This window comes from Gouania willdenowi, chromosome 6, assembly GCF_900634775.1.
Source record: "Gouania willdenowi chromosome 6, fGouWil2.1, whole genome shotgun sequence".
NCBI lineage: Eukaryota > Metazoa > Chordata > Actinopteri > Blenniiformes > Gobiesocidae > Gouania > Gouania willdenowi.
Window position 1 is genome coordinate 39,659,381 of NC_041049.1, and position 12,639 is coordinate 39,672,019.

General features: G+C 37.2%; 1 protein-coding gene across 1 annotated transcript; it reads right to left on the reverse strand.

Annotated features, from left to right (window-relative positions):
* Positions 1 to 842: 842 nt before the first annotated feature.
* Positions 843 to 11,526, reverse strand: cfap161 (cilia and flagella associated protein 161). Its single transcript, XM_028450768.1, has 8 exons — positions 11,336 to 11,526; positions 9,694 to 9,783; positions 9,178 to 9,395; positions 7,257 to 7,338; positions 5,831 to 5,866; positions 5,621 to 5,743; positions 5,470 to 5,543; positions 843 to 1,038 (listed from the first exon to the last, which is right to left on the reverse strand). Exons 1-8 carry the CDS (start codon positions 11,405 to 11,407, stop codon positions 843 to 845), a joined length of 891 nt encoding a protein of 296 aa, XP_028306569.1. The 5' UTR covers positions 11,408 to 11,526.
* Between the last annotated feature and the right edge of the window lie 1,113 nt (positions 11,527 to 12,639).

The following is a 12,639-nucleotide window of genomic DNA, read 5'->3' on the forward strand; positions in this document are numbered from 1 at the left end:
CCATCTTTGTCTTTTTTATTTAGCTTTAGAATAAACTTTTTCATAAAATCATCAATGCTCCGACTGGACTCCATCATTCAACCAGAGCAATAAATCATGTCTCCAAATGAGGTCAACCGCAAATTCTGCCGTAACAATAGATAGATAGATAGATAGATAGATAGATAGATAGATAGATAGATAGATAGATAGATAGATAGATACGGTAGGTAGATAGATAGATAGATAGATAGATAGATAGATAGATAGATAGATTGATAGATAGATAGATAGATAGATAGATACGGTAGATAGATACGGTAGATATATAGATAGATAGATAGATAGATAGATACGGTAGATAGATAGATAGATAGATAGATAGATAGATAGATAGATAGATAGATAGATAGATAGATAGATAGATAGATAGATAGATAGATAGATAGATAGATAGATAGATAGATAGATAGATAGATAGATAGATAGATAGATAGATACGGTAGATATATAGATAGATAGATAGATAGATAGATACAGTAGATAGATTGATAGTGTCCTAACAAATACAAACCTGAATAATATTATTATAATTGGAATAAAAATGAAAGTTCATTCATGATTTGTTCACATTATTGTGTTTATTAATAATTAAAAAAAAAGTTTTCTAAATGAAATGTTAAATTTGCCTTTTTTTCATCACTATTGCTATCCCTTGTTATTATACAGTTGGTTAAAGACATGTATGTTAGTGGGGACTGATCTAGTTTACTCGGTTAGATTTTATCAGTTTGATTTAAAGTTTGTGCATAAAAACTTGATGCAAAGCAGGAAACCCTGTATTTGAACTGCAAACATGTGAGTTAATTCTGATCAGATTCAGACTTTAGGGATGGCCTGTTATTGTTATCCAGCGCCGATGGTGAATGATATGGAAACACACGTCCTTCCCCTCCAGTGTCGGCAGTGCACAGGATCCAGTGGTTGTTGTCCTGCTCGGCTCTGTGTGAGTCCAAGAACGTGTGCGCTTTCACCTCGTACTCTTTCCCGTACATGGTTCTGTACAAAAAAGAGTGTGTATCAAACCAATTAAATGACAATCGCCAGATGCCTTCAAGAAACTAAGAATCTTTATTTTATAACAATTTAAGCCCATTTTTGCTTATTTTTTATCCTTTTTTGGCAACTACACCAAACTTGCTATATTTAAACCTATTTTTTTAATCACTTTTTCTTTTTGCTCTTTTTAATGCATTTTTGCTACATTACTCCATTTCTGCAACTTCTCCATCACATTTCAGTGCCTTTTCTGCACATTTTTATCCACTTTCAAGACATTTTCAGCACTTATAAACCCTTTCCACCACTTTTCCACCAAATGTCACATATGTTGACCCATTATTGTCACTTTTAAACTCTTTTCATCATATTTCATGCTTATTTTTTTGCCAATTTAACCCCATTCATGATTTGTCAAGCTAATTATTTGCCAGTTCAAAGTAATTGTTCCTACTTTGTAAATTACAACAATTATAACAAGATGGCGCCGCGGATGGTCGCCTCGGTACTGCGCTCTCTCGTAGTTGTTGTGTTTTTCTTTATTTTTGTAGTTTATTGCTCCCCTTCTCTGGTCTCTTTCACCAGAGAAGAACTATTACAAGTTGGACAGTCCTCTGCTGATCTTTTTTCACCGGTTCTCATTGAACCAGAAAGTTATGCGGAGATTCTCACCGGAGGAGCAGCAGCTCTCTATGGAATTTGCAGGAGACGCCGCAGACGCAGACGGGGTAAACGAGCAGGCGCGCTTGTTAAACTGAGGCAGCGGGGATTACGCACTGCGCTTCCATCCATTCACCTGGCGAATGTCCGCTCACTGGCAAATAAAATGGATGAACTGCTGCTTCTAAACACCAGAAACTCGGACTTTTGCAGATCCGCCGCCCTGTGTTTTACTGAAACCTGGCTCAGTGAACTCATCCCGGACAGCTCTCTACATCTACCGGACTTTCAGCTCCTCAGAGCGGACCGCGTAAAAGAGCTCTGTGGGAAGACGAGGGGAGGCGGAATATGCTTTTACATTAACCAAGGTTGGTGTACAGATGTCACAGTGTTGAAGCAGACGTGTAGCCCTAATCTGGAGAGTTTTTTTATAAACTGTAAACCGTTTTATTCTCCGCGGGAGTTCTCCTCGTTTGTTATGGTCGGTGTTTACATCCCACCTCAGGCTTGTGTAACAGAGGCGTTACAGCACCTGGCTGACCAGATAGCAGACGTGGAGAAACAACACCCAGACTCTTTGCTAATCATTCTCGGGGATTTTAACAGAGCAAATCTAACCCACGAACTCCCTAAATACAGACAGCATATAAAGTGCCCCACCAGGGGTGCTAACACACTGGACCACTGCTACACTGCAATAAAGGATTCATATCACTCTGTTCCCCGTGCAGCTTTGGGGCTCTCTGATCACTGTCTGATTCATCTCATCCCCACCTACAGGCATAAGTTTAAATCTGCTAAACCTGTAGTAAGGACTGTAAAGAAATGGACAGAGGAGTCAAAGCAGGAGTTACAGGACTGCTTTGACTGCACTGATTGGAGTGTTTTTGAAGCTGCATCAGACAACCTAGATGAACTGACTGACACTGTGACATCTTACATTAGCTTCTGTGAGGACATGTGTGTGCAGACCAAGACTTTCTGCACATACAACAACAACAAACCCTGGTTCACACCTCAACTTAGGATCCTACGTCAGGCTAAGGAGGAAGCCCACAGGAGTGGGGACAGGGACCTGTTCAGGCAAGCTAAGTACACACTATCCAGGGAGATCAAAGTAGCCAAGAGGTGCTACACTGAGAAGCTAAAACAAAGCTTCTCAAACAAAGATCCTTCTGCAGTGTGGAAAAGCCTGCATGAAGTTACCAACTACAGGAAACCCTCCCCCCACCCTACTGGTAACAAAAGACTAGCTAGAGACCTGAACAGCTTCTACTGCAGGTTTTCACACCCACCCCCCAGCTCATTAGCATCAGCCCATCACCTGGACTCTGCCCTTCCTGCTCCCCCTACTCCCCCCCCTACCTCACCCTCTGACCCCCCACCTGCCCTGAAGATCAATGAAAGAGATGTGTGCCAGCTTTTCAAAAAACAAAAGATCAAAAAGGCTCCAGGACCAGACGGAGTGTCTCCTTCCTGCCTGAAAGCCTGTGCTGAGCAGCTGGCTCCCATCTTCACACGGATCTTCAACACATCACTGGAGCTGTGTGAAGTACCATCCTGCTTCAAAAGTTCCAGCATCATCCCAGTCCCCAAGAAACCTGCCATCACAGGACTTAATGACTATCGACCCATTGCTCTGACGTCCGTAGTCATGAAGTCCTTTGAGAGGCTGGTTCTGAGCCACCTGAAAAAGATCACAGGACCCCTGCTGGACCCCCTGCAGTTTGCCTATCGGGCAAACAGGTCTGTCAAGGATGCAGTCAACATTGGACTGAACTACATCCTGCACCACCTCGACTCCCCAGGGACCTACGCTAGGATCCTGTTTGTGGATTTCAGCTCTGCATTCAACACCATCATCCCGGACATCCTTCACCAGAAACTCACCCAGCTCACAGTGCCGGCCTCCACCTGTCAGTGGATCACCAACTTCCTGACTGACAGGAAGCAGCAAGTAAGGCTGGGAAGCATCACATCCAGCACCCGGTCACTCAGCACTGGCGCCCCCCAGGGGTGTGTTCTCTCCCCACTGCTATTCTCCCTCTACACCAATGACTGCACCTCAGGGGACCCCTCTGTGAAACTCCTGAAGTTTGCAGATGACACCACCGTCATCGGTCTCATCCGGGACGGGGACGAGTCTGCCTCCAGACGGGAGGTGGAACAGCTGGCTCTTTGGTGCAGTCAGAACCATCTGGAACTGAACCCGTTCAAGACCGTGGAGATGACAGTGGACTTCAGAAGAAATCCCCCCCCACTCCCCCCCCTTACCATTTTAAATAGGGAATTGGCTACCGTGGACTCCTTCAGGTTCTTGGGATCCACAATCTCACAGGACCTGAAGTGGACCTCCCACATAGACTCAACCAGGAAAAAGGCACAGCAGAGGATGTACTTCCTGCGTCAGCTGAGGAAGTTCAACCTGCCCCAGGAGCTGCTGATCATGTTCTACACCTCCATCATTCAATCTGTTCTGTGCACCTCCATCACTGTCTGGTTTGGATCTTCAACCAAACTAGACAGACACAGACTACAAAGGATAGTCAGGACTGCAGAAAAGATCATTGGTGTTGATCTGCCCTCCATCCAAGACTTATACCTGTCCAGGGTCAGGAAACGGGCAGGTAGCATCACTGCAGACCCCTCCCACCCTGCACACAATCTGTTTAAACTCCTCCCCTCAGGCAGACGCTACAGATCACTGTACGCCAAAACAACCCGCCATAAAAACAGTTTCTTCCCCCAGGCTGTCACTCTGATCAACACTAAACAGTCAAAGAGTGTCAGTCCTGTTTCTGTGAAAAAACCCTGGAACCAAACATAACAACCTTGGATCAATCTGACACTGAGAATGTTCATGTACATACCTTTAATTTAAATGTTCTACTGCACTACTTATCAATGCTCTACTGCTCTATTTTCCTTTTATTATTATTATCTTTCTTTTCTATTATTTTATCTTATTTTTTAATTTTTATTTTGTATCTATTTATTTATTTTTTATACTATTATTATTATTATTATTATTATTATTATTATTATTATTATTATTATCATCTTGTTATTTGCACATTCTAGTCTAACTACTGTTTATATTTATACTTATGTTTATACTTATTATCATCTTTTCTAGTTGATTGTTTATTATTGAATTGTTTTCACTATTGGAGAGAGCACAGTTGACCGAGTCAAATTCCTTGTGTGTACAACATACACTTGGCGAACAAAGATGATTCTGATTCTGATTCTGATTCTGATTCTACATCACCCCTTTCCCCCCCTTCCCCATTTCTGCCACTTTTAAGTGAATATTAACACTTTGAATTTTTTTTACCACTTTTTCTATCTGTTTTTAAATAATTTCTGTGGTCTTTAAAATTCCATTTTACCACCTTTTCCACCACTTTGAAATAACTCATTTTATTTCTGATTAAAACAAGGATTTCTGACTTTAATATCACTAAACACTATGGCCCAAATAATACTAAACTTCCTGGATAACAGTGGATATTATTCAGATGAATAAATAAATGTGTTTATCATAGATTCATAGAACAATGGACAATCATTTTGCTGACTTTATGGATGGGTCCCAAAAATCTCTACCCTTTATTCCCCCTTATAGATGACCCTGTCTCCACATGACTGTTCTTCAATGTTCATGTCTGTGTTCAACCACCTTCAGCTACAGTGGAGGTCCCTGGTCTCTGGAAGCTTTATTTTGGGGGTCGTGGGCTGAAAAGTTTGAGAACCACTGGTATAATTTACCGAAGAATGTGATCTCCCAGAACAGCAAGGGCCTGGTTGGTCTTGCGGTGCTTGATTACGACCTTCATGTTAGCCTGGAAAACAACAGAGCATCATTCAAAACAATGCAAAGGATCACATATTCACTGTTGAATGTGTGGTGAACACTCACAGGAACAGGCAGACCCTCAGACTCCAGTCTCTGCTGGGGATCAACATGCTCTACTTTCCACCACGACAGGAAGGAGACGCCGTCATCCAGGTTCACTTCCTGTAGTCGTGATTTCTTAGCACACTTAGAAACCCATCAGAGCAATAAGAGGGAATGTCTGAATGCTGTTGGATTGGAAAAACATTATCCAAGTCACGACTGTAATAATACCTTCTGGAAACTCCTCAGGTCACTTGTTAAGTAGAGCTGAGGAGAGAAAAAGAACAGGTAGAATGTAAAACTCGGATTATTCTAGAAAAGACCATCTTTAGATCAGCAGATGAAGGATTTCATAAGAAAAGCGTGGATACTTAGAGCAAAAAATCTCTGTTAGATCATTAAAAAATGTTATAAAACATTTACTCCAATAAGACATTTTGAAAAAAACTGACTGCAGTGCGAGCATTAAATGTTTTAAATTGTGAGCTTCTCTACAGATGAAAAACAATGTAATATAATATAGACAAGGAGGGAAAATAACATGTAGAAAGGCACAGATTTTAAATTCAACTACATTTTCTTATTTTTTTTTTTTTTTTAATAAACAGGTTTTGTTTGATTAGAAATTGGCACATTCTTTCAATTGTACAATAAAACATTTATGTTGAAAGAAAGGAACAAGACATGAAAAAAAGCAGCAAAATAAATTATAAAATACAATAAAACAAACACAAATAAAATATAATTAGCAGGAGCCTCACAGTCAGTGTCAAAGACTGCAGAAGTGATTGTTAAAAAGCTAAGATTTTTTCACCCTTCTTGTCATTGTTCTCCCAAAATCCTTTACCCTAAAATTATACTTAAATTAAGGCAAGGCAAATATATTTGTATAGCGCATTTCATACACAAGGCAACTCAGTGTGCTTTACATGATCAAAAAGTTAAGAGCTGAATTCTATCTGTGTGATGAAGACCAAGAGTTAAAAATAAAAATGAGAGGCTAAAAACGGCCACATCCACAAAAGACTATGTAGGAAAGGAAATGAGCGTGTATAATATATAATAATGTATAATATATACAGATGTCAGTAGTAATGAGGAGTCTGACCATTAGTAGCTGACAATGTGAGACACTTTTTTGGGAGGTTTTTTGGTGAATAAATATGAGCAGAAATTAAAGGATGTATTTGCCCTTCAGATAAACCTTTAAACACGTCAGCACTTCTTATGTGTTTCCAGTAGATGGCGCTAGAGGATATAAGGAGACTCCACTACTACTAATATAGTAACTACCACCACTACTAGTACTAACTACGCCCAACAAAGACACTATTGTTCTATTAAAAAGGTGCTTTTGTTTTGTACATTATTTTATATTTGTATTATTTTTGTATGTATTGTATTCAAATTACTGGTGTTATTCTATGTTTATTTGCTTTATCCGTATTCTATTATACTATTATTATTTGAACCTATTTATTCTTTAAGGGCTTAACGGGGAACTTAGTATATACATATAATCCTTGATTCCTTGAATGTGATGATATTAATACATAATCCATATTCTCCTACTTTCATATCAAACTGCTGCAGTTGCTGATGGTGTCACACTGAACACAAAGGTTTCATGCTTCCATCTTTGTGTGAGGAAACTTACTCCCATAGCAAAGCCAGAGGAGCTTCTCAGAGCAAAGTTCTGATCAAAGTTGAGGGTGGAGCCATCAGGGCTGCCATCAACACTGAGGACACACAAACACAGTTTCAGCTCTAAGGAACACTTAATGTGATATTCATCCTAGCTAAGATCTACGAATATCACATTTACTTTACTCGTACGCTAAACGTTTCACTTGTAGTAGATTTATAAGCTAAAAGGTGGGCGGAGAAAAACAAATTCAAGAATCCCATTGGCTTTAGAAAGTATTCCAACCAATCAGAGAGCTGGATTTAGTTCTATTCCCTCCTGCTTCATTTATATTAGGTCTACTACTACTACTGAATCTTTTGGCTTTACCAGTACTACTATTGGACATAAAGCATTCTATGGAAAGCCATTTGAATATAAATGTGATACCAGTGATATCTATTAATAAACTCTACTGGTGCTCCATATTGGAGTACATGTGCCCAATTTAGGTTTACTAGTGCATAAGTAGACTTTACCAGTGATGCCAAAAGCATCACTAGTGCTACAAGTGAAGCAATTGGGTGTCACTGGTTAGCATCATATGCTAAAAAGAGGCAGGGAAAGCAAATTTAGGCTTTCAAAATATCCCAACCAATCAGAGGGCTGGATTTGTTCTAATCCCTAGATCTACTAGTGAATCTTTTTGGCTTCACTAGTACTACTAGTTGACTAACAGTCTACTTATACTACTAGTGAGATATTTTAAGTTTGTAGCTTGTAGTACTAGTAAACAAAAAAAAAAATGTTTTTACTAGTAAAGGTTTTTGGTGCAATAGAGTGTGTGAGTAGATATTATTAGTAAAGCCAAATCATCTACTAGTAGACAATTTTGTGTAGTAGTATACAAGCAGACCTAAAATATGTTACGAGTAAAAATTCAAAGCTCTACTAGTACTACATGTAGGTACATTTCCTGGAAAGGAGTGCTCATCAGCTGGAGAATGTAGTCATATATGAAATGCATATATTTTTAGTCAGTTGTGACCTCTTTGTTTTTCAAGTTATCATCATGGCTGCTAGTCTTGCAAATTGTTCTTTTGGATTAAAGGAAAAATTCAATTTGGATCATATACCAGGTTTGAAGCTAAGCTACCATATGCTTCCATCACGATAAGCTGTGCCTCACAAAGTATGAATTAGAAAAAACACCCCAAAAAAGAGGGAAAATGGTTAAATGTTATTAATGAAAAACTAATAAACAATAAATGATTTTAAGTCACAATGGCCTCATGTAAAGGACCTTCAATAATGGCGAGTGGTGAAATAACCCAAAGTTGTCCAAAATAAAAATGAAAAAGTCACATGAAAAAAAAAAATCTATATCCCAATGAAGAGTAACTTTTTTGAATTTCAAGAGTGTGTCACTCCAAGTACCAATGCATACATGTGACTAATCATTAGTGATGTGAACAGTCTATATACATATCTCAAAGCTGATCAAATCACAGGGAGCTGCTAAGTTGTTTACTGAAGACCCAAACATGTTCCAGACCCAAACTCACACTAACTTGTTTTTATTATGTTGAGGCGCTGACATGTCCAGCAGATATTTTTTGTATATTGTGAGAGAGATGAAGCTGTATTACTAATTTACTATGCCAAATTTCAGTTTTCAATGTGGTGTAGTTCCTGAGATATCGAAATGGAAGAAAAATAAGGAAGAACAAAAATCGACACAAAAACCCCTCACTAAATTATCCATATCTCAAAAAGTGTTTATGCGGTCAAACTAAAAATTCCCAGTGTGACTGTTGAATGATCACGAAACAATTGGTAAAAAATTCAGAATTTTTGGAGACCAAGGTGCGTGGGATGTCCTGAAAATGTTTTAAAATGACATGGAATGACCCTGATATTAAGTGTATGTTAACTTTGTAATGTGCGTGTTTACCTGCTGATAATAAAGGCGGTGCGAGTGCAGGGGTGGACACTCCTGGTGGCGGCGACCCCACATGGTGCTCTAATACCAGGTGAAGGATTTGTTCTCAAACTATTCAGATCTGCGTTGATGCTCACGGTGCTGCACTCTCTGTTCTCTGAACCCACGTTCACCAGCATTACAACATCCCCAAAGTGCAATCCACCATCCTTTGACATGGAGAGAGTCACCTACACACACACAAACACACACACACACACACTTGTTAATATATCAAATCAGTATATGAGGTACTAAGACTTGGTGTAGAGAATGGCAACATTAGATATATGTATCATTTTATAAAATGAATATTACTAATGTAATAAAATAATTTTAATTATTACATGTTTAGTTTGAACAAGTAACAATTCAAAATATTGTATCATATTAGTAATATTTTATAAAGGTCACATTTACTTTGCAATAAAAATTACGCACAGCATTGTGTGCTAACGATGGCTTTAACAGTGTAATAGTTGTTTGTACCGGTTCTAAAATGTTCTGTTTGAGCAGATCCACTCTCTGTGCACAAAGCTCTCCCCTCTCCTTCTTCTCAAGATACTCCTTCATTGCATCCTGGAAGGACACACACATAGTACACACAGCATAAGACGTCATCTCCTCTGTAGATCTACAATAAGTGTTTCCAAACTACAGAAAACACACCTTTTGCTGCTTGTATCAAAATCTATTGGTATACAATGTAAACATATCAAAAGCTTATGAGATATCTTTACATAGCACTGCTTGGTTTTTATGTTAAAAAAATGTGTTGTTGAAATAAAAGCACACAGTGAGAATGACTTTGTGAAAACATCTCATTTCCCTGTTCACTGGTGGTGTAGAAGCAGCATGTTTGTCTTGTTTGAGGTGCTGCAGGAAGTGAGAGAAACACCTGAGAAACCAGGAAACAAACACGTCTTCAACATATTGACTAAAAAAATGTTGATTATGTGCACGCTTATAGAGGACCAGCTATGCCACAAATAAATAAATAAATACATTAATTAAAACACCTACAGATATATGTCATAAGTAAAAAAAATAAATCACTCAATACCTAAATATATGCCATAAATGCTATTTATTTATCTATCCATCTATTTATTTACTTATAAATGGAGGACCAGCCATGCCACAATTAAAAATAAATGAATAAATAAATAAACAACTACAGATACAGTATATGCCATTAATAAATAAATGAATGAATAAATAAATAAATAAAAAAAAAAATAAATAAATAAATAAATGCTATTTATTAATTAATTTATCAATCTTTTTATTCATATCTTGTATTTTTATTCCCTTGATTTTTTTTATTTATGCACACACCTATGGAGGACCAACTCTGCCACAATAAAAAAAAAAAAATATTAAAATATATATTACTTTATGCACCTGAAAGCATGAAGACTAACTTTTTAACACTAATAATCACATTTATAATATCTAAAAATAAATGTAAATATATTTTACATTTATCGCAAAATATTTTATAAATGTTTGGGTTAACTATGGAATGTAAACATTTTGTCTTGTCATCTTATTTCTATTCTAAATAGTATACGTTAATCTGTTTTAATTAAAAAACAACAACAACAACAACAACAACAATCTTTACCAAACAAAGAAAAAAACAAAACAAGTGTTTTTTTTTTGTTTTTTTGTTCCCCAGGGTTTTAATAGTGGTTATTAAAAAAGAGTGCTGTAAAGTATATTTTAGGCTGATATCAAACTATTCTAATTAGGAACTAATACTAGCATCACAATGTTTCCTTTACAAATTGTTCAGGATTTCACATGGATATTTGTTTTGCACCTCTTGAATCTATAATCAAGTTTTCTTAGGGAGCAAAAAAAAAAAAAATGTATAGTTTTCCAATGGCTTTAACTTTTAAGTGTATTCTGTTATTTGCTTGTACAAGTTTAAAACTTAGGAGTAAAAGGAGAAATAAGCAGTTTAAAACTATATGTACTCTAATCAGCAGGAACTGGTTTTAGTTCATAATTACCTTAAAGGTCTAACAGCCTTCTATTATCCTGCACACAATTGTCGGTGATTTGTTTTAAATGTATGTAATGCTCAAAGAGGCTAATAAATAATGAGAGTGTTGTTTAAACCCACCTCCTCCAGACAAAGCTCCTCCATCCAGTTTCCTACTTTCACACGAGTGCGATGAATCCTTGTCTGAGACATTTTGGGTTTTTCCTTAATAATGATTTCTTTAATAATAATAATACACCACCAGTGCAGTACCTTAAAGATAAACTAGCTCCTTGTCTCTTGTCTTTTCCCAGTTTGTTTGGGTTTCCTTGGTAACGGGATTCCCGCACTGTGTCGCGTTAGATCAGCAGGCTAGATGCTAGATGTCTCGTCCGCACTGTCGGCCATCTTGTCCCGGTGTCATGTACTGAGTGCGCATCGTACCGAGTTTGTATTTGCGCATGCGCACACTTGCGCATGATCGGAAAATGAATTTTTGATAAAAATAATAATAATTAAATTTTGTGTTCAAAGTGAACGGATACATGTTTTATTTGTTTATTGGATTATGTTAGGGTTAGAGTCTGACAGCTGTGTCACGGTCTGAGTTTACCTCCGTACTGAGATTATAACCCTTTCCCTAACATAAACAAATAAACAAATAAAACATGTGTCCGTTCACTTCACAAAAATGAATTATTATTATTATAATTATTTTTTTATTTTTAGCTAAAATTCATTTTTCGGTAGCGTGCATATACAATCTCAGTACGATGTGACTCCGGTCAACTCGCTCACCCATAATGCTGTGTAGTAGTGTAAATATGTTACACTTCCGGTCAATAGATTGGGATGACCTACTTGTTTCCCCATTGGCTTCATAGGTGCAATGAACACACACACACACACACACAGTGTAAGTTATTAATATGTCAATATATGAGCTATTAAAATTCAGCGTACAGAATGGCAACATTAGATATATGTATTTATGAAAGGAATACAGTGTTACGAATGTAATCAAATTATTTTAATTAATATATGTTTCGTTTAAACAAGTAATAATTCAAAAATATCATATTAGTAATATTCTATAAATGTGACATTTACTTTGCAAAAAAAAAATAAGTTCAAGATTTCCCTTTTCAAATCAAGAAGTACTGCATGTCCCAGAACTAGATTACTGTGGAGGTATATACATGGAGGACAGAGATAAGAAATGACCCAAATAACATACTTAAATCAAAAAATTATATCTATTGCATGATATGATACTTTACATGATACTTTAAAAAATAACCACATTTACATAGTTTTAAAAAGATGCAAAAAAAACCCAAAAAAACATTCAGTGATTGATTAAACAAACGTATTCTAAAAAGCCTTGTGTCAACAACAATCTTGCAATACTATTATGTCAGCCTCACTGTTTTTTTGTAACAGGA

What these genes read in the sequence shown, in the direction of transcription:
- cfap161 (XM_028450768.1), bottom strand. Translation starts at nt 11,407, where the DNA reads ATGTCTCAGACAAGGATTCATCGCACTCGTGTGAAAGTAGGAAACTGG. An exon ending in ACCTGAGGAGTTTCCAGAAG is followed by an intron (nt 5,744 to 5,830) that starts GTATTATTACAG and finishes TGGGTTTCTAAG; the next exon opens with TGTGCTAAGAAATCACGACT. An exon ending in CTGAGGGTCTGCCTGTTCCT is followed by an intron (nt 5,544 to 5,620) that starts GTGAGTGTTCAC and finishes GTTGTTTTCCAG; the next exon opens with GCTAACATGAAGGTCGTAAT.